General features: G+C 33.9%; 1 protein-coding gene and 1 pseudogene across 2 annotated transcripts; both read right to left on the bottom strand.

Moving 5' to 3' along the window:
- LOC131615011 (uncharacterized) overlaps positions 1-4724 on the bottom strand; it is a 4935-nt pseudogene extending 211 nt beyond the window's left edge.
- Positions 4725-7600: 2876 nt separating this feature from the next.
- Positions 7601-23905, bottom strand: LOC131610535 (protein SUPPRESSOR OF QUENCHING 1, chloroplastic-like). Of its 2 annotated transcripts, none has more exons than XM_058882501.1 (29): positions 23308-23905; positions 22606-22706; positions 22415-22471; positions 22242-22336; positions 21816-21915; positions 21306-21364; positions 21018-21142; positions 20281-20413; positions 19359-19446; positions 19201-19279; positions 18773-18833; positions 18438-18513; positions 18243-18353; positions 17874-17969; positions 17151-17273; positions 14764-14961; positions 13856-13960; positions 13664-13728; positions 12962-13055; positions 12634-12791; positions 11699-11748; positions 11486-11607; positions 10855-10962; positions 10504-10596; positions 9835-9871; positions 9089-9336; positions 8547-8696; positions 8178-8355; positions 7601-7972 (listed from the first exon to the last, which is right to left on the bottom strand). In XM_058882501.1, the coding sequence occupies exons 1-28, from the start codon at positions 23660-23662 to the stop codon at positions 8191-8193; spliced, it is 3252 nt and encodes a 1083-aa protein (XP_058738484.1). In that variant the 5' UTR covers positions 23663-23905; the 3' UTR covers positions 7601-7972; positions 8178-8190. The 2 variants fall into 2 exon arrangements, with proteins under 2 accessions (XP_058738484.1, XP_058738485.1); XM_058882502.1 differs by having other exon boundaries at positions 7601-7965.
- Positions 23906-25516: the final 1611 nt, after the last annotated feature.

The raw sequence follows: 25516 nt of genomic DNA, 5'->3' as shown, positions 1-25516 counted from the left end.
GAAGATTCTTTTCATCTACTTCAAGACCCTCTTTCACGGTTTCATCCGCACTAGTATGCAGATTCTTTTCATCTACTTCAAGACCCTCTTTCACGGTTTCATCCGCACTAGTATGCAGATTCTTTTCATCTACTTCAAGACCCTCTTTCACGGTTTCATCCGCACTAGTATGCAGATTCTTTTCATCTCCTTCAAGGCCCTCTTTCATGGTGTCTACCACACTTGTATGCAGATTCTTTTCATCTACTTCAAGGCCCTCTTTCATGGTGTCTACCACACTTGTATGCAGATTCTTTTCATCTCCTTCAAGGTCCTCTTTTATGGTGTCATCGACACTTGTATGAAAATTCTTTTCATCTACTTTAAGGTCCTCTTTCACGGTGTCATCCACACTAGTATGCAGATTCTTTTCATCTCCTTCAAGGCCCTCTTTCATGGTGTCTACCACACTTGTATGCTGATTCTTTTCATCTACTTCAAGGCCCTCTTTCATGGTGTCTACCACACTTGTATGCAGATTCTTTTCATCTACTTGAAGGTCCTCTTTTATGGTGTCATCCACACTTGTATGAAGATTCTTTTCATCTACTTTAAGGTCCTCTCTCATGGTGTCATCCACACTTGTATGAAGATTCTTTTCATCTCCTTCAAGGTCCTCTTCCTTGGTGTCATCCATACTTGTATGAAGATTCTCTTCATCTACTTCAAGACCCTCTTTCACGGTTTCATCCGCACTAGTATGCAGATTCTTTTCATCTACTTCAAGGCCCTCTTTCATGGTGTCTACCACACTTGAATGAATATTCTTTTCATCTAATTTAAGGTCCTCTTCCCTGGTGTCATCCACACTTGTATGAAGATTCTTTTCATCTCCTTCAAGGTCCTCTTTTATGGTTTCATCCGCACTAGTATGCAGATTCTTTTCATCTACTTCAAGGCCCTCTTTCATGGTGTCTACCACACTTGAATGAATGTTCTTTTCATCTACTTTAAGGTCCTCTTCCCTGGTGTCATCCACACTGGTATGAAGATTCTTTTCATCTCCTTCAAGGTCCTCTTTTATGGTTTCATCCACACTAGTATGAAGATTCTCTTCATCTCCTTCAAGGTCCTCTTTCATGGTGTCATCCACACTAGTATGCAGATTCTTTTCATCTACTTCAAGGTCCTCTTTCATGGAGTCATCCACACTTGTATGAAGATTCTTTTCATCTACTTGAAGGTCCTCTTTTATGGTGTCATCCACACTAGTATGAAGATTCTTTTCATCTCCTTCTAGGTCCTCTTTCATGGTGTCATCCTCATTAGTATGAAGATTCTTTTCATCTCCTTCAAGGTCCTCTTTTATGGTTTCATCCACACTAGTATGAAGATTCTTTTCATCTCCTTCTAGGTCCTCTTTCATGGTGTCATCCACACTAGTATGAAGATTCTTTTCATCTCCTTCAAGGCCCTCTTTCACGGTGTCATCCACACTGGTATGCAGAATCTTTTCATCTCCTTCAAGGTCCTCTTTCATGGTGTCATCTACACTAGTATGAAGATTCTTTTCATCTCCTTCAAGGTCCTCTTGCATGGTGTCATCCACACTAGTATGAGGATTCTTTTCATATACTATATCAAGGTTCTCACTAAAATATTGCGTCAAAATTTCCACGACCCTATTATAAATTTCCTCGTTGTCAAGATTTTGCAAACTTGCAATTTTATCCAATCCTCCACATTCTTCAACCATTCCAGCATAAATATTGACTCCGTTATACAGTCCCTTTTCCTTGTTTGCTTTTCCAACAATTAATATGTTTATGAGTCCATCCAAACATTCTACCAGAGTATCCTGATCTGTTAAGGTCAAGAGATCACAGAGTGCCTCGATGCATCCTAGACACGACAATAACCTAGAGCAATGTCCATAGTACGTATCAGTCATAATTTTCATCATAACATAAATCACAATCCTAAGTGTCTAAAATGCAAGTATCAAATATTTTCTGCAAAACAGTATATTCACTACATGCCATTCTCTTAAAACTTTTTCTTATTATTTATGCTGATTTTTCTTAAAACTTTTTCTTTTAGGCCAGAAGAATGAGAATGTCGAAAAATAAAATCACGCTGATAATGAAAACTAAAATGCAATGGTAAAATAAACTTACCGAATTTGCTCATGAGTGCCATTACAAGTGGCATTGACAATACCCCAGGCAGCCGCCTGTCTAGTATCGGTTTCAGTTTTTGAAAGATCGACAAGTGTACTAATAAGATCTGCATCAATGATAGCCTACAAAAGTTATCATAATAACATTAGTTTCAACAATACTTTATGTTTAAAAGGTTTAACTAGTCTTTTTCGGATGAGACAATTAAATAGCATAACTCCAGATTTTTTAATCAAACCCGGTATTAATTTTACAAATGTGCTAACAGCATAATGTTTAACAGATTTAGCAACACAAAAATGAATGTGATTCATGTTCAACAGGCTTAAATCTTAGATTTCACGAAAAAGCATAGAGTTTCTTTCTTCACTCCTCAATCACATATATTCAGTTTCACTAATGATCATGATTCCTTCCAAAAATGAGAGTAGCATTTTCAACAAACAGCCAACAAGAAGCTACTCAGAAGCAAATCATTCATTACTAAATAAAGCATGTTCAAATCATTGCTTACCTGTACATGCTCGCTAGTCCCATTCCCACCTGCGATATTTGAAATTATCCAACAAACTTCCCGGAGGATATCATCTTCGCTTTGCGTAATAAGAAAGTTTAAAATTGGGAGACCTCCAATCTCAATCAGATGCTGAAAAGAAGATGATAAGTTACTAACTAGCAATGGGCGAGAAAAAAATCAATTTGATTTAAAAGCCAAAAGGAGTAATTATGCTCTCTCAATAGCCATTATAACTCTCATTTGATACCGGTAATGACAATACAATTAGAAGTTCCAATAATTAGTAGATAGTTCCACATCTTTTTATTTTTACCTTATTATGAACTTCAGTGCCACCAGAAATATTTCCTATAGTCCGCAGAGCAGGAGCAATAAGTTTTGACTTCGGAAGCCTGTATCAGTGCATACGAGGAAAATAAAATAGGCATAAGTCATCCCTGAGAGTATCAGTGCTACCGAAAAAAGGCTTTGCAATCAGTCAAGAACTTACAGTAGTAGCTCTAGAAGTCTTGGGCAAATATTTGCATCAATGATAGCTTGGTTCAATTCGACTGATTCCTTTTGAGTAAGGCAGTAGAGAGTGGAGCATCCATGTAGCGTCATTTCTTCATCAGGCATCAATAAGAGTTCCCGAAGGTCAGGCAATGCTGGTGGTATCTGAAAAGTATAACAAGAGAGCATGCAGTTGGAGAAGAGAAGATACTAACAATGTAAAAAGTTTTTATATTTATTAGTTTATATAGGATATGCTAAATTTACTGCAAAATGAAATATTTTGCGCAAAATTTTCCCAACCTTTTCAATAAGCTTTGGAAGAGGCTTTCGAATGCAGAAGTTTGAAAAAGTCCAATTAGCGATCTTCCATGAAGAATTTTTCGCTATACAAGTAGGACTCCACAATATAGACAATAATGGAGAGAGTGCACCATGATTAAAAACATCATCCCTTGCGCTCGGGGAATCAGCAGCAATATTACTTAATGCCCACATCGCCTGTTCAATACAAGAGACAACGAAATTGTCAGCAAGCAACACATCCATACATACACAATGGTTTTCTCAATGCAATAATTCCGCGAGATCGGAGAAGATTTGACCTGTTCTTTGATTTCGTCACTTCCTGAGCTTAGAAGCTGCACAAGCAGGGGAACAGCACCATGTTCAATCAGAGTTCTTGTATGCTCAGACAATCCCGAGGCAATGTTGGCCAGAGTCCACGCTGCCATGGACTGCATACATAATTTTTAACATTGTACAACATAAAGCGTCAGCAAAGTCTAAATATTCACTTCAAATAATCACAAAAAAGATAGAACACGATAGAAAAAGATTCATACCTGCAGTTGAGGCAACTCATCCCTTATCAAAAATGTCACGAGCCGAGGCACAATCCCTGCCCGAACCACCTTATGAATAAGAGGGATGTAGCCTGCAACAACGACATCAAATACATTAGGCATAACAATAGGAATCGAGTATATCATCAAAAATCAAACATATCTATACCCTTTGAGGTCATCTTTCCACACTGAGTACTTCCTTCAAGTTGTGCATCGGGGACGTCCGAAAATAACGCCTCTCTCATTGCAGGGAAGGCTTGCAACTGTAAAACAACATAAATGGCAAAAGATGAAAAATATTATTCACCAACATAATGTGATTTCTTCTAATCTCTCTTATATTTACCTGGGAATTTAGCTGTTCCTGTTCCTGCACATTCAAAAATAAAGATTTCAGAATTCTTTCTATAGCATGCATGCATGTTGTGTTTGTTTAGAAAGAAAAGGTGTAGAGCGACGTACTGGGATTTTGATGGTGAAAGGAAGAGTCTCGATCAATGGAGCAGAAGCATCGACACGAGGATGCTTTCGTCTCTTGTATCGATCAGATTCTTGAGGAGTGATGTTCGTTATCGCGAAAAGGTCCACATTTCTCCTCTTTTGACCATCGTCTGACTCAACTACAATACCCGTGTACCCTTTCTCCTTCTTCGCAGCGGTAATGGGGTAAGTATCAGGTATCAGAGTGATTCTTGAAATTCTTGCCATTCTCTCTTTGGTTTTTGGTTGCATTACAGAAAACTTGCACTTCAAGTTTCAATTAATGCATTCATTTCTCTTTATGTAATAGTAGCTTGGATTTGCGGCGGTTCGATTCGGCCTATATTTTCTCTTTTCGGTTATATTATCAAAGACTATTATTCCACGTTGGAGTGATGGGTTGAACCGGTTGAGTAAACCCGGTCCATTTTTAGGTCTGGTTGCTGATTTGGATATCATTGAACCGGTGATAGATGGGAATGAACCGGAAAATCCAGTCGAACAAAAATAAGTCGGTAAACTCATCTACTGTGAGAGAAAAATCGTGAACGATGTTGATCAAATGCAGAAGAGAAAGATGATTAAATGTGTAAAAAGAAGTGAAGAATGCTTGAATCAGAAAGTAGAAGAAATAGAGAGAGGAACATCAAAGAACATGAGAAGAGATTTTAGGGCTTATGTTAGTGGGTTTGACTCAATATAAAGAACATGAAAGGGCACAAAATAAACAAAAAAGGAAAACTTTACTTCATATACACCCAACAATTACCTCCATCCCTATAATTTATTTAATTTGACTAAAATATTTTGTGTTATATTTGAAAATAGAAAATAAAAAAATTGTATTCTGGATGACTCAACAAGAGAGTTTAGACAACGATTGAAAACTGACAAAGAAAATGGTAATTTTCTAATCAATTTGACAACAATTTTTCATCGACTTGACGGGTCATTCACGAGTGAAACTGGGGGCCGCATGTTTGATATACATGTACTCTAAACTAAGCGAAGGTTCTTCTTAGACGACAAAGCAAATGGCAGGCTCCTACACCTTATTGACGGTGATTTACATAGCCATTATTAATTTAAAAACCTTATTTTTACAATTGTTACTAATGTTTTTTTATTCATTTTCAGAGTGGATCATATCCCACTTTCATCGCATACACGAATTTGATCATGTGCTAGGATTCAGCATGATGACATCGACTGGACACCATACGTCACTCACTGAGACACTATTCCCTTCTACCCCATTTCATATTACTCTGGATGAATGGCATATGGGAGTAATTTGATGTACAAGTATCTGTCGAAACGATGCATGCGTCAGTTTAGATTTGAACATATCATTCTAAGATCCCCCTTCGTGGTTGCTCCTATCAGCATCGTCCGCAGAGATCTTGATGACATACCAGCGAATTACGAGAGTCATTTGATACCGAAGGAGTATCGTAGTATGTCAGTCACAAGTCAGTGACATTATGCTGAGGGTTACATGATTTGATTATATTCCGTGTCACACCTTGTCATGACACCAAAGACTCTGGACGTCCATCTAGGTCTGCTCATGAGTAGGAAAGACAATGGATACATGTGGACAAGGGTACTAGTCCCCCGTTATCTGCCATATTTAGTAAATATGATATCAGTACTCGCCACATACTGGTGTGGATATCAGTCAAACGGCTATCCGTAGATTTTGAGATACCCACAGATATTAAACGAACATTCATGGATACTATTATTTAATTTTTTTAAAAAATAATATAGTTAAATAATTTTTTATTCCTATTAAAGAAAAAAATATTTTCAATTTTAACCCATAAAAATAATAATAACAAAAATGACATTCATTTTATTTTTTCTTTTGTCAAATAATAATAACTACATATTCAACTAAATAATTCTAATTCTAATAATAATAATTTTATATTAAACAAATTAATATTTAAGTAATTTGCTAATTATTAACAGATAAGAATATCCACGGGTACAAGTACGATCAAATATGTATCTCTGTCCGTAAGAAAATTGGTAACTAAATATCCGTTTATTTTCTCCAAGAATACTCATTAAGCCATCTAACTCATAGTACGTGTGACAGATTTTACGTGCCTGTACCTACGTGGTATGAATATTTTTTGTCATCCCTACTTGTGAGAAAATCCTAGAGAATGAGCAGGCCATGAATGACCATGTCATTTATGTATTGCTGATATGTCAAAATACTATGCTGATTAAAAAAAAGATATAGAGTCTGGACTATTCGAGAGAGATGGCGATGATGCGGTTACCCTAATATATTCCATTCTTACTGAGGCACAAAATGCCTTGGATTACCGATAGCAAAGGAGCTGTCGGGGTTAAGATTATGCACAAGCAGTAGATTATGCCTTTTTTTTTTTTTGTATTTTCGAATGTTTTACTAATATTATAAACATAGTATTTTGAGAACTATGTTTATAATATTTTGAGATATTTTTTTAATTATTAATGCATTATCCTATTTTGAGATGCTGATGATTGAATCAAATTATGGATTACGGTAGTGTTAGTCAGATTAAAATGACATCAAAATAAAAAAAAAAATAAATTTAAACAATGTTTCTCTCCACAATGCATGCAGGTAAGTTTTCAGAGATGTATATTCAAAATAAGAGCTTTCGAAAATGCATCTCAGACTACACCCCATAAATATATACGGATACATCTCCAAATCAAATTTTGACAAAAATAATTCAGAAAACACTCGGAGATGCATCCCTAAAAATTTATCCAAGCATTTTGAAATGTTCAAATGTGTGATTCACACAAGGGTGAAAAAGAAAATTACCATAATTAAAAATGAGATTTTTTTTAATCCACTCCCTAGAACACGTAGTTTATCGAAACCGTACTTCCTAATCTAACAAATTTGAGTATATGAAAGATGAATTGGGAAACTTTTTCAAAATAATTGTAATGGTGGACTTTTTTCAGCAACTTTTGATCCTAGGTAATAGGTTGTTGGCCCCAAACCTAAGTCATCTAGGAAATTGTACAAATTCTTGTAATGTAACTTTTGGTTCAACAATAAATTCTATGATACAAAAATAATAGTATTAATCAGTATATAAAACAATATTTTATTACAATATATTTCATTCTTTTTTTTACAAACAAACCATTTTATTCTAAATATTTGTCTAAATATAAATAGTATATTTTACATGTATAGTATGTACTATTATGATAGATTTTATCTGAAAATCTGATTCAGCTGACCATTCTCCATCAAATCCAGCAATAATGTGTCATTGTGAGATTTCTCCACAATTTCCAGCGTGGTTTGCAACTGCACCCATACTAGACATTTATTAGCCTGGCTTAATTTAGAAAATGCATTCGACTTTCTTATCTTAATATCATCCTTGAGCCACCTAACAAGGTTCTTCCATCAGAATTCCTTGGCTAGCTGCGTAAGGACCTAACATCTTTGCATCAACGAATGCATTAAAACAACATCAAGGCTATTTAATACAACATGTTTCATAGGAACAAATACTTCATTATCAGGTAAAAGACCAAAAAAACCTTGTGTTAATTATTATTATGGATTATAAGAGAAAAAGATCACGAAGCATTTGAATGTTAAAATATATTGAAATCAAAAGATTTGCCAAGAGTGCTAAAACGAACCTGGTTTAACATGCTACGGAGCAATAGGCTGCAGTAAGCTGCTAGTCAAACCTTTTGGCTTCACAAAATGGGCAAGAGTGACATCTGTCTTGGCAGTGTCAAAATCTCCCTCTCGGAAGGGTACCTCGAACAGCAAGGATTTGTATAAACAAACCTCATCTTCCTTGCAATAGTAAATCTGCAAAGAATGAAAACATTCTTTATTTTTTTCACTGAATGAGGCCACTTTCTATATCAGGATCAACATAGGTTAAAGCAGCTATCGATATTTCGGACATTGATCAACACTTTCTTGCTTGTTTCCTTTGAAGAAACAGACTATTTTTTATAAAAATTCAACTAAGTCTTGGGTTCCAAAATGAGTCATACCTTGCAACTAATTCTTCCCATTGAAGCAGAGTTAGAAGATCTCTTAAAGTGAAGCACTGCAGATCCTTCCGGACTAAGGAGTCCATCCAGAGGATTGATATTCACAGCATCTTCAGGTTCAATATCAACACTGAATCTACTGCGAGCTTCCTGTAATGGAATTTTAAGGGCGGTAATCAATGAATTATAGTCATGTATGTATGTTAAGAATTGAATTATACTCCCTCCGGTCACAATTATAAACAAAATAACTACTTTCACACTGATTAAGAAAGTTAGTTAAGTGTAATTAAGTTTCTTGATTTCATGTACAATCAAAAGAAAATTTACTATAATAGCCTTAGTTATATTTGATGAATCAACTACCAACATTAAATGTTTTTGGATTAAATTAAGGGTATAATAATAATACAAGCATTAATTAGTCTAAAAGTTAATGAATTTTGCTTATAATAGTGACCAAGATTTAAGGTCATTTTTTGCTTATAATAGTGACCGGAGGAGGGAGTCGTGTGTTTGAAAGAGAAAACAACGATGTGAACCTTTGAGAAATGATACTCATTTGGCAATGATATTTCAATAGACAAGTTCCCTTCCTCTGATGAAATGGCATCAATGGTAATTGGCACCGTGTCAGCAGTTGGCCGTCTCCTGAGACGTTTAAAAGATCTTGATTTCGGTTTTGGAGGTTGAACTCCTTTAAGCTCCAAGGTACAAAGTTCAAGTTCATTAGAGTTCAAATCTAGATATCGGATTAGGCTGTTGTTTGTATCGGCTATGAATAGTCTCCCTGTAAAAAGAATAAATAATAATTCTTAGAGTGAGAGCTTATTTCAAACTTGTTTCATTTTTTACCAAACAATTGGATCAAGGAATTGAATAAACATCCTTAACTTCTATGTATAAGATATAAACTAAGACACTCTAACCCAATATCAAAGATATTATAAGATATTTTCTTATATTCTAATCTAAGATTTTTTCCTATAGTCTAACAATAGGATCAAAACAATATGAACTGTAAAAGAAAAGTCATCATAATATGGTGCTTTCATTTGATATGCTTCTTACACACACACACACACGCCTGCCTTTGTCTATTTGACTGTATAATATACATGCTGGCATATGTAAGTGTATATATATGTATCAATACACACACGGTCAATAAATGTGTGTGCGGGCACGAGTATAGTATGCATGTGATCTTCTCTTAGATTCATTAAGATTAAGGTATGCAAACATTTACGAAAAAATATATGAAAGATTGCAGCAGAAAGAGCATTACCATTGGCCCCTTCAACAATTCCTGATGGTTCAGAGAGCTGCAAAAACATTGATAAATATGTTAACATATATCCGTGACTATGAGGTAAGCAAGACTTTTTTTCCTTGGCTCTGTTGATCTTAATTTGCACAAGCATTTCAATTAAGAGCATATGAAACATCTCTGCAAATGTGTTAGAAAACAGAAGTATGCAAATGTGTGAAAGCTTTCTACAACATTCTATTTGATTCAACATAATGAATCCCACAAATCCTCTATTTGAAGATAGCATAGCTATAATTATACTACGTGAATACATCTGCAGTGCTTCTCTTTCACAATCCTATGTTCATCAAACAACTTGAAGAAGAATAACGAGAGGTAAGCCTTTATACAAAACAATTATAAAAGTTTATTTCCGTTTTTAAGAGAATTGCAATTAAAAGTGCTTCATCAGCCGTTCCAATGCAAACATATAGATTATAACTTGAGTCGCCAAAATTATCCCATTAAAATTGTTCTAGCTTCAAAATGATAGCTCCACACTTGCATGTGAAAGTGAAAAGGAATCAACAACAGAGTGTTTTAAATAGATGATTCAACATTTCAAAATAGTATATAAACTTAAAATTCCTATGTCTACACCTGGAGAGGATTTTGGTAAATTAGGGCACAAAATAGACTACTAACCTGAGCTGTTACGGCAATTCCATCTCTGAAACCAGCTTTCCCTGTTCCTGCAACGGTGCTAACTCTTTTACTAGCTGGATCTAACTTCTTGATCTGAAATATATTATCAAAAATGAGAAAAAGATTAGGAAACTAAGTTACTGTTAGTAGTCATGCATGCCCCCAAACATTTATTAGACAAGTTTAAGAAAAAATCTAACTCCGCAAAACAATATCAGTACAAGTCCTAACCAGGCAAATGGGAAAAGAATAAGATACCTTTGCAAGATTTCATAGAAAAGGGTAACTACAGTATCTGATATATACAGAGACTATATTGATTTCAAAAGTAACTTGGTCTGAATTGTCTACCTTGTGATTGTAGCTATCCGTGAGATAGATTACGCCATCCTTTCCACTCACAACCCCCAGTGGATGTTGAAGAAGTACTTCAGAGCCTATTCCATCTTGATCACCAAACTGCAGAAGTTTGAGAACATAGAGGAAGGTTATCAGGAAAAAGGAACTTTAACCAGAAAGGTTATAAATATATGACAAATTGTTAACAATTGGTGAGTAGTTACACGAGAAAAAAAAAAAAGGTTATTAGCGAGAAAACTGTGGTAACCACCATTATGAAAAAGATGATTGAATCCCCTCTTAAGTGGTTGTAGCATGTATGGATAAGACCTATAAAGCACCAGTAAGGACGGTCGACCGAATAGAGGATGGCCAATAGCTAGAGGTATGCCAATCCAAAATAATAAATAGTGAAAAGCAAATGGAGACCAAAAAAACTTAAACCTTCATGAGGGATTTATTTTGGACCTAATGCATAACAAGACTTAATGGTGCTAATTGAGATATGCAGTCAACCCTACCTTGTACCAAATGGTTTACTTGTTGACGATGATAAAGAAATTTAATTATAGAGGAAAATTAGTACTTCAGGATGAAACAAAAAAATTGCATACAAAGACTTCCCAAATTGTTTTAAAACTACCTTAAACAAATTGTCCGAGAAGATAGGGTCGCCACCAGCTAGTAAACGAGATCCTCCAGTTTTCAGATCAACACCTCGAATTGAACTACTCTCACTATCAGCTACGTATATCTCCATTAGACCTTGTGCATGCAAAATCATGTGAATCATTTATAAGTATGAATGGATGTTGATTTAAATAAAGGTTGAAGAGAATTATCACCAGGTTGTTACCTTGAGACAGTGAAATACCAGATGGTTGTGCAAAAGATGTGCTTGTAGAACTATCTCAATTATAAAAATGATAAATAAACAAATAATCAGAAGATTTTCCGATATTATAGTTGAAAAGTCAACAAATAAAGCAAATGGAATAAAATAAACTGGACATAATATTTCAAAACCATAGTTCAACCAAAACACAAATATACACATTTGTATGTCTTAGAAATTTAAAGAAAAATATAACTATTTATTTCAAATCATTAACTGCCATACTTAAGATCAGCAACAGCAATTTCTTAGAATGACGGTTTCAAATTCTCAAGTTACTGAAAGTGCTACATGAAAAGAATTATGCAAAGCCAAAATCACCAACATATAAGAAAACACTCTAATGAAATTCAATAGCAAATAAATTATGACATTGTCAGCATAGATAACCATGACACAATCTCTCAGATTTACTCCAAATACCTTTACATTATAATGAATGATCATGATAAAGATCATATAATCACATCACAGTGATAAAATGTTGAACAAGTATCAATAGCCAAGAGAAGAGATAACCATAGAAGCATGAGAAAAGCAGAAAGAAATACAAGATAAGATGGAATGTGAAAAAAAGAATACTAGCAACATACACTTTTTGACACACTCTTGAATACACTATATGATTAATTCATTTTTTAATTCATTACTTTTTTAAAAATGAATTGACTTTTTAAAGAATGAAGAATCATAAAGAATGGGTTCAAGAACGCATCAAACATATATATATTCCTAGCATTCATCGGTTTGAATACTTTGAGTTCAATTTCAAATCTATCAGTGTCAATAATGATATAGCATTGAAGATATACACAATGATTACTGTCCGCAGAAGAAAATTTAAAATGTAAATAAAGTTTGACATCAATTGGGTGTATTGTCATTTGAAGTGATACCTTGATCCATTTAAATTCCTTTCATAACCATCACCACTAAATGCTCTCGTAACTCCACTCAATATATTGTGCTCCCATATCTGATGTTGGCCAGCCATGGCAATATAAATCTTTTCTTCAAATGGATGAAAAGAGACATCCCATGGTGAATTAAGGAGCTGGAAAAGGGGGAAAATTGAGGAGTCTAACTTTGTGTCCATTAAAGAGCAATATCATATATAATGAAAAGACCATGATTAAAAACAAGTTATTTATGGTCCATCTTGGATTTAGCTATATATTATATGAATGCCACTCATCCTCAAAGCTTATAAATTAATTTAATTACCTGTGTGTCTCCTTTTCCTCCTCCAACATAGTCAGAACCCTTGGTCCCATTTCCAGCAAGAGTACGCACTTTTTCATTAGCAAAATCAATTTCCCTTTAGAACAAAAATAAACGAATTAATGACTGATCCATGCTCATGTGCAGACAGTTTGTCACACAGTTAATGACTGACTACTACCCTAAAGTTCTGCTTTTATTAAATCAAGCAGGAATTTTTTTTCACTTTCTACGGATGAAATCACATGCCAATCAGTAATTTTGAAGCAAACATGTCAGAGATCAGAAAAATAAGGAACTAGGAAAATGGTGTATTACCGAAGAAAGAAAATGTATTATAAAAGAAGAAATGTGTAAGACCCCATAGCAATGCTCCTTTCCACAACTAACAAAATCCCAAAAAATCACCCTTCCTCCTCCACTATAGGTCTTCCAAACCCATAATGAAGTTGGAACTGACCGACTAAAACCTAAAGCCTCACAAGACATGGAATATAGTTAACGTAAAAGATCTCGTTCCCACAAAACTAAGATGTGAAGAACCAAGCCCTATAATACTTAGGTCATGGCTTTAGTTGATGTGGAACTTGGAACATTTTCCCTGATTAATTAAACCTACCAATAATATATCTATTAAGCCCAGATGATGTCTCATAGACCATGACAACAGTGAGAATCAGACTACTGAATGAAGATGTCATGTACCTCAAAGCATGGTTTTCGGTGTCTGCAACATAAAGGATATTTTTCTTTGCATTATAAGCAAGACCCTGGAGAATCAAGAACCACGAAAAAAGTATGGAGTGTGTCAAAGTGACTTCAATCCTCATATGATGAATGCCACAATTAAGCAAGAATAAAATACTCTAGAAGCTCAAAGGCTTCTTATTGATGTACCTGAGGACGATTAAAGGTGGCTTCATCAAAGGAACCATCCTGCAAACCTTCCTCCCCACTGCTCCCAATTTGTACAATAAAATTCCCATCAAGGTTGGTGACCACCTGAATACCAAACATGGCCAGAGTAAACAAATGCAACTTACTTTTACAAACAAAAGGAAAATAAATTATGTATGTATTGTCAAAATGAAATATGGTGATTTGAAATTAAAACTAAAATACATGACAACTTGGGATTTAGAGCTATAAAGTTACGACATTGGTTTTGTTTATTCAAGTTTTAATTGTCATCAATGTGGGAAATTTGGGTTTAATTTATCGATTCTTGGAATATTATATCAATTGTTCATAGTTCTGTAATGAATATGACTGAGACGATGATGATGATGAGAAACATATCTTAAAAAAAAAAAAAAACTAGCAGCACCGCCTAAGATAAAAGACTTTCATGGGATTAAAGGTTCCTATCTTAGACAAGGTGTTTTTAACTCTTTTATCTCTCATAATGGTTCTGGGATCTTAATGGTAAACTGAGCCCTTCTCATATTCTAGATTTTCTTTCCTCAATCTGTACAGTTTTCTTGTTTCTATTTTTATTCGTATAGCTATATTTCCTAATTCTGGGTTTAGGACACATTTCATTTGCTCTTTTTCTAGAATAGGATTTATGTACATCAGTCTGTAAATTTGTAATTGGTGTCTGTACTATGTTAATAATTAGAAATAATATTCAATTTTTCATCCCTTGCAAGTATCCGTACATTAATAAGTGATATTAAAATATTGTTCCAGATCTTTAAAATGAGATGTTAACTTAGAAACTTCAGTCTAATTACTTCATTATCATACTAGGTAATACCTGTACAGTTATGTACTAAGTGCTCATGGAGAGAGAGTAAACTCACTATGCGGTTGTGATTGCTGTCAGAAATAAAAAGCCTGTTGTTGAGGACATCAATAGCTAGCTTTCCGGGAAACTTCAATGGTGATATCAATAGACGAGGATCATTGTCTTTCTCTAAATTTAATGTAATAGGTGTATTGTCCAACATGTTCTGTTTTCCATAAAATTGAAGTGCCGCCGCCACAAAATCATCAAGATCCTAATTAAAACAGGAAGAGTAGTAGTCTTATTTTAATCAGTACACTAATTAATCAATATAACAAAATGGCTACTTGCATTAATAGAGATACTTGGGTGTCATTCAAAAATCAAATTTTATAATCAATATTAGATAGAAATGATAAAGCAACAAAAATTGTAAACTACTTTTTTACTTCAATTGTCATTATACATTTTAAGGAGAAGAACTAATTTTTACATTGGCAAAAACCAGAGCTATCGATAGCAGCCAATAGCGGCGCCGGCGCAATCCTGGGAGAGTAGCGCGGCGTGGAGGCTGGCCACTATGGCGTAGCAGTTCGCATCTCAATTTGAGATTGCGGCCGCTTTTTGGCTTCTAGCAGGTCGCAGAAGCGGAGCGCTTCCCGGCCCGGAGCGGGTTACAACCCGCTATCTGTTTTGACCGAGAAAAACCATATTTGTCCTTAAAAAAATTAACATTGGAGTTTTTCTGTAGTTTGGCCTAACTCAGAAAAACTCCTCACATGTTTCTGACTTCCCCACGTGTTTCTCACTTCTTACCATCTTCTCACTTCCTCATGCATTTCTCATTTCTCATCGTCTTCTCACTTCCTCCTGCATTTCTCACCTCTCATTATCTTCTTTATTTACTCTTCTTTATTTAATAATAATAATTTTTTCTTCTTTCTTTACTTTTCTCACTATATTTTTTTTTGCTATGTTTGAATTGATGGAATAGAATGGAACGGAGCAGAATGGAACAAGATGGAATGGAGTGGAGCGGATTGGAATATGGATTTCATTCCATTGTTTGTATATTTTTTATAATATGAGGATCGGAAAGAAAAAATTAATTCATTCTATTTCAAACACCTCAAATCGGATGGAAAGAAAATTAAAGAATTGGATGGAATAGACTCCATCATGTTCCATTCTGCTCCATCCATTATATACAAATTCAAACAATGGAATCTCATTGTTTACCACTCCATCATTCCAAATTTCTATTTCATCCTATCTCATATCACCAATTCAAACATATCCTTAAAATAATAATAATTTATTTATTTCTTTACTCTTCATAACTCTATTACTCGGGTTTTTTCATAACTCTTCAATGAAGAAAACAATAATGAACTTATAGAATGAACTTATTCAGTCTGTCGTGTATTTTTGTGCCAGCGTATTTCTGGGCTAGTGCATCATCAAATTTGGAAGTTATTGGATTTTCAAGTGATAAAATGTTATAACCTTCTACTTGTTTTTGTTGCATGATTTTTGGGATGATTTGCAGCACAGCTAATAAACCAGTTAAAAATAAATCAATTAAAACAATTTTGGCCTGAATTTTTAGACCTCTAAAATTGCCGATTTTGAACATATGTTAAAATATAAGTTTTTATAAATGAAAGGCTTTCTTATGTTATACAGTGTGACCTTATTTGTTGCTTCTTGAATTGCAAAAGCAATAGACCATTAACTGGTGTCTAGCATCAACCATCAAATAGAAGGTGCTTGATGCCCCATACTATTTTTATAATTTTAATATATTTTTTTTAATTTAAAAAATAACAATTTTGTCTTTGTTCCGGTTTTCCTCCACCATCTACCGTGGAAGAGTCTTCATAACTCTATTCCACTGTATTTTAAAGTAATAATATTTTTTTTCTTTTTTTAAAGTAATAACAATTTATATTTTTATAAATTATTCATATAATTAATTAGAAAAAAAGTCAAATAAAAGTTATTCCCCTATCCAATTTTTTTGGGTAGCTTTGTTCAGCTGCATGGGATTGATAATTCAGCAAAAATAAAAAATTCAATAACCACATGTACACAAATATAGTTTATTCCTTTAATATATCTTTGTGAATAAGAAAAGGTGTCAGGCAAGAACCTATCCAAGATCCGTTGGGCAGCCATTGTAGGATCATTCGGGTTATGCACTTATGCTCTAAATATAAAGTTTTGAGCATGCAGGGTTTTTGATTCAACGTGATATGCCCGGAAATATTTTATAAATGGATGGTATCTCTCATCTTACAAACCAATTTTGTGACATTGAGTTAGGTCCAAGTTGGTTTTGAAATTATGGAAAATGATAAAGGCAATGTAAATGCTATAATATGCATGACATTTAATACATACAATCTCATAAAAAATTTAAATAAGAAACCTGCCGATGAGACAAGAGGTTGTCCTCAGTACCTTCTTGTGACCTTCTCCAGCAAGTTGGGCAAGGAGTTTACCGTTGGGGCCAATGATAGCAAATGTTGGCCATGAATTTATGCCCAACTTCCGCCAAAAGTACATATCTCCGTCATTGACAACCTGCAAAGGATGCACAAGAGATCGGATGGAGCATCTTTCTAAAAGAGATTGGATGGAGCGAGAAGAGCTTATTAAATAAGTGTTCATGAGCCATAAGCCGTTAACAAATTTAAACTCAAAGCAAAGAATACAATCAGATGAACAAAATGTTACAACTATTAGACCTTGAGAGGTTGTGCAAGTAAATAAGACAATTTCAATGATGGCAGATATAGATTAAACCAGATTTAGAGTAGTTCAACAAACAAGTAACAGACCTATGCCCCCTAACAGAGAGTTCTCTCTCAAAACATATAATCATAATTCATAAAACTGCCTACTTCTAAAAATAACCGACACCCAAACATAAAGAAGCTAAAATTTAAAACACATATAACTGTCTTCTTAGCCTAGCTTCCTGATGCAATAAGTATATATTACTGTCCTCCTGGTCTAAATACACCATAAATTATTGCCTTGTCATAAACCAGCTGATAAAAAGAGTACGGGCTCTTGAATAACCGAAGAGAATCAAAATTGAAAATATTTACAAAAATGTCAACTTTCCTGAAAAAGAAAATAAATCTTGGAATATTAGTTGAGTTGCAGCTCCAGGCTTACCGGGTGAGTGACGTCATAGCGTAGAACTGCATTGCGGATGGCTTCAGAATCTTTCTCATTATCGAACTTTGCAGAATGAACACCCACAACAACAAACTGGGAGACAAAACTAACATCAAAATATATATTTTTTAATCCTTTTTGGTTGGGGATATGATATAAACCTATTCTTTAAGTTAAATGGTAAATAGGCAACTAAATTACTTTTCATATAAAAAGGTATTAAATAAAAAAGAAAAATATACAAAAATTTGAAGTTCATGCATTAAAGTACCATCTAATAGGTATGACAAAATTTTAAAAAACAGTGTCGTACAATACATACATCAATCTACATTTGATAATCAAAATATTCATACATGAAATTACCGGCATATCTTTGTATTTTTTCTCCAAAGCATCTAGGTCTGGCAACACATGCATACAGTTTATACAACAGTAAGTCCAGAAATCAAGCAGAACAACTTTTCCTTTCAGATCCTGCCAAGAGAATGAATGAAAAATCTAATGAGCACGTATATTTTTGTCAGTTTAAATTCAGATTGAATACAAGAATAAAAGTACCCTGCGAAACTGAAGTGGAGCTGTATTCAGCCAATCAAGTTTAGACGGAAATTCTGGAACAACCTGAGCATTTTCCCTTGACAGTGAAAAGGATTTAATCATAGCATATTAATAACAATTACAACATCGTGCTAACAAGCTATAATTGTTTCTCTTTTCAAAGAGGAGGAAACACTTATGATTTCACATCCACAAACAGAAAATATCCTCTATATGCTATCTCAAAGGATAATATCGATAAAATACAGTTATCTTGTAAAATTAGAGTACAGGGCTAGACTTCAAACCATCAAAAAATGGCTATAGAGAAAGAAATGTATCAAAGTACTAAGCACCTGTTCTCCAGATCAGCTATGTAGTTCACAAATTGCGGGATCCTATCAGATCTTGAGTTGCCTGAGAACAAAAAGCGAATACTATATGGCTCTTAATTTATCTTTTAGTATGACCCCAAAAATACTGATGAAAATACCCATAGAGTTAATACCAGCATTATTGACTAGAGTCTTAATTTATGTACTAATTACACTATATAAAAAATTCCATTTATGCTACCCAGTTGAGTAAGCTCTCGGCTGACTTTTTTTGTCATGACCACAAAGTTTACCCAACATTCTCAAGTTTTGGATTGAGTAGTCCTTTAAAATTCATAGTTATACATAGCACCATCAACAGACAGCAGCCATAAGATAGGAAAGTAGATAAATGTTGGAAGTCTAATAGCAGAGAAGACTGTTTTTCCAGCTCATCATTGGTTCATTACCTGCTTTATACTCCATGGGTGGCTGGGTAACACCAAATAACAGATTCCAAATAGCTTGGGGGGAAGAATATTGCATTGCCTGTAGCATAGTAAAAATTTAAGGTTCAATATAGTGTAGAAAATGTATTTTACATCATATCCTTGCAATATTATTGTACCTTCCAGTTATTTAAAGTGAAGACAAGGCAAGAGATAGCAATCCCAAGACTTCCAACTCTCAGTATATCTCGCCGCGAACCCTGCAACCTGCCCAGAAATTATTTCTGCACCCTCACAATAGTAATTCAACAAAAACTTATGGACAACATATCAAAATGATAAATATTCTCGTGGTATAAAATTACATGAATGGGAAAGCAACTATTCATCAAATAGGAGAATGGCATCAACTTGTTGTAACATAACTAACATCAAAATAGCTTTTATAGGAATTCCTCAATAGGTAGTGAAAATTACATAAACGGGAAAGCAAATATTTATCAAATAGGAGAATGGCATCAACTTGTAAAATAACTAACATCAAAATAGCTTTTATGGGAATTCTTAAATAGGTAGTTCATGAATCACTTTATTAACACATTCCCACTATTTTGTAAAAGATATTGAACTCCCCTCCATTATACACAAGTGTGTCTTCCATTTAGACAAAAACTGAGGGGAGGTGTGTGCAATTTCTCCAATACAGAAGGGTACGAGAGCACTGCATTAAACTATATTCGATGACAGCTTATTTCCTCTTTCACAAATAGTGAACTTTATACTTTTTATAATTATGCACAAATGCAGGCATATTATTACTGACATTTTCCTTTTAAATAGTAAATAGGCTTTGGTATGACAATTTAAAAGCAGAGGACCAAAATAAATATAAACCCTTTAAAAAGTTTTGGTATGACAAATTGTTGTATAAGCTTGGATTCTCTACTAGTAGTTATGTTATGTATGCATCACAATAGCTGGTTAAAAAAGCAATGCAGATGGTTCTAAGATTGCTTACCTTAAAAACTCATGTTTCAAGAAAATGTGAGATTTCGGAAGATACATGAAAAGAAAAAGGTAGACGATGAAAAGCTGTCTTACCCTCCAGTTGAAAGAATTTCCTCATCAGTACCACTGGTAGTTCTTCCATTTCCATCATCTATTTTTCCCGCAAGCACATCAGACGAAGACTGAGCAAAATCATTTGGTGTTTCGGTGCCCTGCATCCTCTTATCTGCAATGGCATTTCTATATAAGACCTCATACAATATATTATTTGTACTCTTTACCAAACAACAATTGACACGTAAGTAACTCATCTGAATACAGGGTACTCCCTCTGGACTCAAATATAAACAAAAATAATCAAATGCACACTGATTAATAATATAAGTTAATATCATTTAATTTTCTTTATGTAGTGAAACATAATAATTGTAGGACCCAAACTACTATTTCTCTTTATTTAATTTACTATTGTTTTGTAAAAATTAATTTAAAGATATTTTTGAAATGATAACATTAAATATGGTAAAGTTAGTTGGAATCTACTTATATATGAGATCATCAAACATGACTTTTATGTTTGCTTATATTTGAGTCTGGAGGAAATATACATTGATAAAAGAAACAAAAATATAATGTGAAGTAATATAACAAGTAAAAAGCACACATTTTGCAATAAGGGAGAAAGACTCGTAATACCTGGAGTACCCATTGCTCAGAGTTTTTTGATTAATACAACAATATAGTTTTACCATTTTACTTTTACATCAAAGACAATAAAGAAAATTTGAATCAAAATGATAGATTTACAACAAACTCCCAAGACTACATACTATATCCAATAGAGTCACCATTGAGGATCTCATCTAGTGAAATACTTCCTATGTCATCTCGGATAAAATTTGGGCCAGCAGACTCCAAAGCTTCATCTGACAATGTGGTCGTTACAGCTATGCATCTGCAAACAATAAGATTGACAGCATAAGTATTTTTTATTTCTATTCTCAGAAGTCCATAAACAGTAGGTGATTTTGGATTCCAGAAATTAGTCAGCTTTGGTAAGTTCAAGCAGCCATTATAAATCATTTTCTTCAATGCCAGGAACAGAGTTCAGTGCATACCTCATTTGTGCAGCTTTGGCAGCTTGCACTCCCGCTAGCGCGTCTTCTATAACAATACACTGAGAAAACATCTAAAATTACTTTCCGACACTTAAATGGAAATGCGACCATTCTTTTACTTAAGTAATTCAAACTTGCTATAATATTAGTGAAAGCTCTGGATTAAAATTCATGGATGCAAAGTCATTACATATGGGACTGGGTGAATTAAACTCAGTCTACCCAATGAGTTACTTCATAATCTATATGCATCATCATATATAGTACCGGTTGGAGATGCAGAAATGGTTTAAGATTAACATGAAAGAAATTCAATTCTATTTACTGCATAGTAGCACTAGCAAACATTCAAAATAATAATCATCAGAAAGTGGAGTACCAGCCTAGTATTCTACATATTGTTGTTAGCCTAATAACCAACAGCAGTAAAACACAGCTACTCTACAAAATCAATCAACCAAAACTTACAACATAGGCCTCTAATCACATGTTCAGTCTAGTATCATATACCTCACTGGGGGCAACATTCAATATCCTTGACGCAGCTAAGAAAATATCAGGAGCCGGTTTCAAATTCTCAAAAGCATCTGCAGAAACAATTGCATCGAACCTGATAAAACAAATACAACTTCAAAATTATAACAGCCTTGATAGACAGCAAGTTATAATTGAAGTCAATCTTATGAAGCAAGTCATAAAATGCAATAGAATATATATTGTGTTTGCATTTCATTTAAATTAAACATATAACAACTTAGTATATAAATCTTGGACTATTTTGTTTTAATGTGTCAGTGCGGTTATAATTAATTGAAGAGTTTGCAATAAAATTTCAAAAAGAAAATAGCAATAGAATATACTAAATATTATCAATCATAGTTATAGGTCAACATATCTCCATGCACATTCAACAAATCACTCAGAATATTGACTTACAATGACAATGGCAAACCAGCTGCAGCTAGATTTGCATCAACCTTCACTCTATCGGCACTAGATGCAACAGCCACTTTAAGCCCTTTGCTTTTACACTGTGAAATGCCAACACGTCCTATATTAGTCACTCCATGAATCAGCTAGGTAATCAAATTATGATAAATCTTACATACCTGAGTAACTAGGTCAAGGGCACCTGGAAATCCTATTCCGGAATCCGGTTTTGCATACTGAAATAAGCTACAACACATTAGGGTTTAACCAATACTCCTTACCTTAAAAGAAATAAAAAGTGGCAACAAGTGAACTATATAAATTAAAAGAAATAAAAAGTGGCAACAAGTGAACTATATACACCTTTTACCTTGTCCAGATATATTTCAAAGAACCTCTTCTTTAGTGCGTCAGTAGTGAACCCTTTAACTCCTTTAAGAGAGGCAACACCTCCCAAAAAATTTGCTTCTCCTTTTCATGTTTAAAATGAAGCAACGAAATACTATAAGCTTAATAATCAAATAAGCAACTCAGTAAAACAATAAATAGCCTAATTAAGTTCTTATAGCATAAGAGCTATGAAGCACGGACACCCCAAACACGACGACTCTGACACTAACACATTGACATCAGTAATAATTTGAAAAAGTAAATAAATTAAACGTAATCACAAGTGTCGGGACAGATGTCCAACGCCGACACGGACAAGTCTTTTTCAAAAGAGTCGGTGCTATATAGCATAAGAGCTTATGTGTAATCTATTTCTATAAATTAAATATAAATAAAGTCAAATTATATTCGTGTAAGTTTTAAGCTGTTTTCATAAATCATCTACAAAAAATAAGCTGAAAACAGTTGTTAAGCCGTTTGCATATGCTATTTCAAATAGTGTACTACACTTAAAGAAATGGAAACATAAATAAGCGCTTATAACTTAATTTAATTTAATTGTTCGGTACTCTGTATACTCAAACCTGACCTGAATAAGCTTTAATTATCCAATTATTAATTGATTAATAAATTAATTTCTGCTAACTTCGAAAAGACTGTGGTAGTTAAATTTGAACCGTACCGGTTCCGGTGAACGGCACAAAATCGTCGACGGTGACTTGAACGCCGATCTCCGCAAACACATCAACAGCAGCTCTTCTAGAAGGTTCTTCACTGTTGCAAAGCACACCGTCCATATCAAACAACACAGCAGAAACGTTCCCCCACGCTTCTGATTTTCCAGCAATGCTCTTCTCTTCAACGTTAATCGCGCAAGCTTTGACAGCAAGTCGCGGCGTCAAAACGAAGCGCTTCGGTTGGCGATGGAAGGATCGAGAAGGCTTGATGAGGCGGTTGAGGTTAGAAGAGATGAGGAAGTTGGTGTGTCGTGTTTGGAAGGCCATGGTGGTGTTAGTGGTGGTGGCGGCCATGGCCATGGTGGCTTTACTCGGCAAAACTGATTCTATATTTTATTTTATTTTATTATTTCTAAATTGATGCAATGTTTTTGAATTTCTTAGCTCGGATGGTTACGGTAATGGTGGGGAGGGAAATGCCAGCGGAGAAATTTTCAAGTTTGCCTTATCTGCTTCGTGGCCACAACAAATACTCCATATTTTTTTTGGATTTTCATGGTGCATTTTTTGTTGTTTTTAATTTTCTCCGGTTTTGGGATAAGTTTTTGTAATCTCAAGTATATTTCTTTAGTTGTTTTGTTAGAAAATTCGAATATTATCATCAAACTATATAAAAGATAGATGTAGAAGAGAGTGTGAGAGTAATTTATTTTATTTGGATAATTATCACATTCTTATATGAACTCATAGTGTTTTATTTATAGCATTTGTAGATGTAATAGTTTAAATTACTATGTTAAGTTGTCAATTTTATAGATAAAAGATATTCACAATTTACAATATATTTTAAAATAATAATAATAATAATAATAATAATAATAATAATAATCCAGTGGAATCTTTAAATTATTAATGTCAGGACCGGAGAAATTAATTAATTTAGAGAGTTATTAATTTATCGATAAGTTAATAATTATTAATTTAAAGAGTTTTTAAGTTATTATATTATACATACCAAGCAAAAAAGCAAATTAGTTTATGCCTCTTAGAATTACGTTGTAACGAATCTTGGGATTCAACGTAAATTAGTAACTATTGTGTTCATATGCATTGGAAATCAACAATGACTTTTGAATTACATTAATTGTAAACAAGAGGAACAAATGTATTCTTAAAGGAAAACAAACAACTATTGAATCATATTTCAATAGAGTGTGATATACTTTTTTTTCATTTTCTATGAATTATTAATTTATAATTTTCTTGGGACCGAAAATTATAAAGGGATCTTCCGAAAAATTATTATCTTATTATTTTATCAAGTTCTTCAATTTTTTACATTGACCCAAGTCGGGATCGAACAAATTTATTATTTTGGAGAGTTTATTAATTTACCGAGTATTAATATAAAGAGTTTCTACTCTAATTGCTTATTATTATAACACTTCCCCTTTTGAAATATTTGTCATGGTGCTCCGTGGAAGTCTTGTTGAAAAGAATCCTATGAGAACATAAGTTGTCTCGTTAAAAACCTTACTAGGAAAGATCTATTGGGATAAAAACCTTAATAAGGAAAAAAGAGTACAACATTATGCTCCCCTTAACAAAACACATATAGCTCTTCTTTAAAGATCTCGAAGGTGACGCATTCAAATATTTTGTACATGCTTCTTGAAAACTGATGTAGGAAGTGCCTTTGTAAAGAGATTTGCCACATTATCACTTGAACGAATAAACTGAATATCTTTCTTTCAAGTTTTTGTGTGAATGAGAGAAACTTCAGAGGGATATGCTTGGTTCTGTCACTTTTTATGTAACCTTCTTTCATATAGGTAACACATGCAGCATTGTCTTCATACAAAATTGTTGGATTATTATCAATTGGTAAACCAGATGCTCCTTGGATATGTCGAGTTACCGATTGTAACCATATACACTATTTGCTTGCTTCATGTAGGGAAATTACTTTAACATGATTTGAAGAAGTTGTTACAAGTGTTTGCTTTTGTGATCTCCATGATATTTCAGTGTTACCATATGTAAATATATATCCAGTTTGTGATTTAGCATTATGTGGATCTGACAAATATCACGCATCTGCATAACCAAGCAAAACTGGTTTTGCATTGTTAGAATAAAATAAACCAAGATCAAATGTTCCTCGAAGATATCAAAATATATGCTTTGTTCTTTTCCAATGTCTTTTCGTAGGGC

Source organism: Vicia villosa, linkage group LG6 (genome assembly GCF_029867415.1).
Source record: "Vicia villosa cultivar HV-30 ecotype Madison, WI linkage group LG6, Vvil1.0, whole genome shotgun sequence".
In the NCBI taxonomy this organism is placed as follows: Eukaryota; Viridiplantae; Streptophyta; class Magnoliopsida; order Fabales; family Fabaceae; genus Vicia; species Vicia villosa.
This window is presented reverse-complemented; position numbering and strand designations above follow the sequence as displayed.

Bases quoted from the DNA above. Each gene is read 5' to 3' on its own strand.
- LOC131610535 (XM_058882501.1), bottom strand. From the start codon at position 23,662: ATGGCCATGGCCGCCACCACCACTAACACCACCATGGCCTTCCAAACA. The intron at 18,354-18,437 runs GTACTTTTATTC...TTCTCTTGGCAG, and splicing joins CTCCACTTCAGTTTCGCAGG to GATCTGAAAGGAAAAGTTGT. The intron at 10,597-10,854 runs GTAGACAATTCA...AATATATTTCAG, and splicing joins CGGATAGCTACAATCACAAG to ATCAAGAAGTTAGATCCAGC.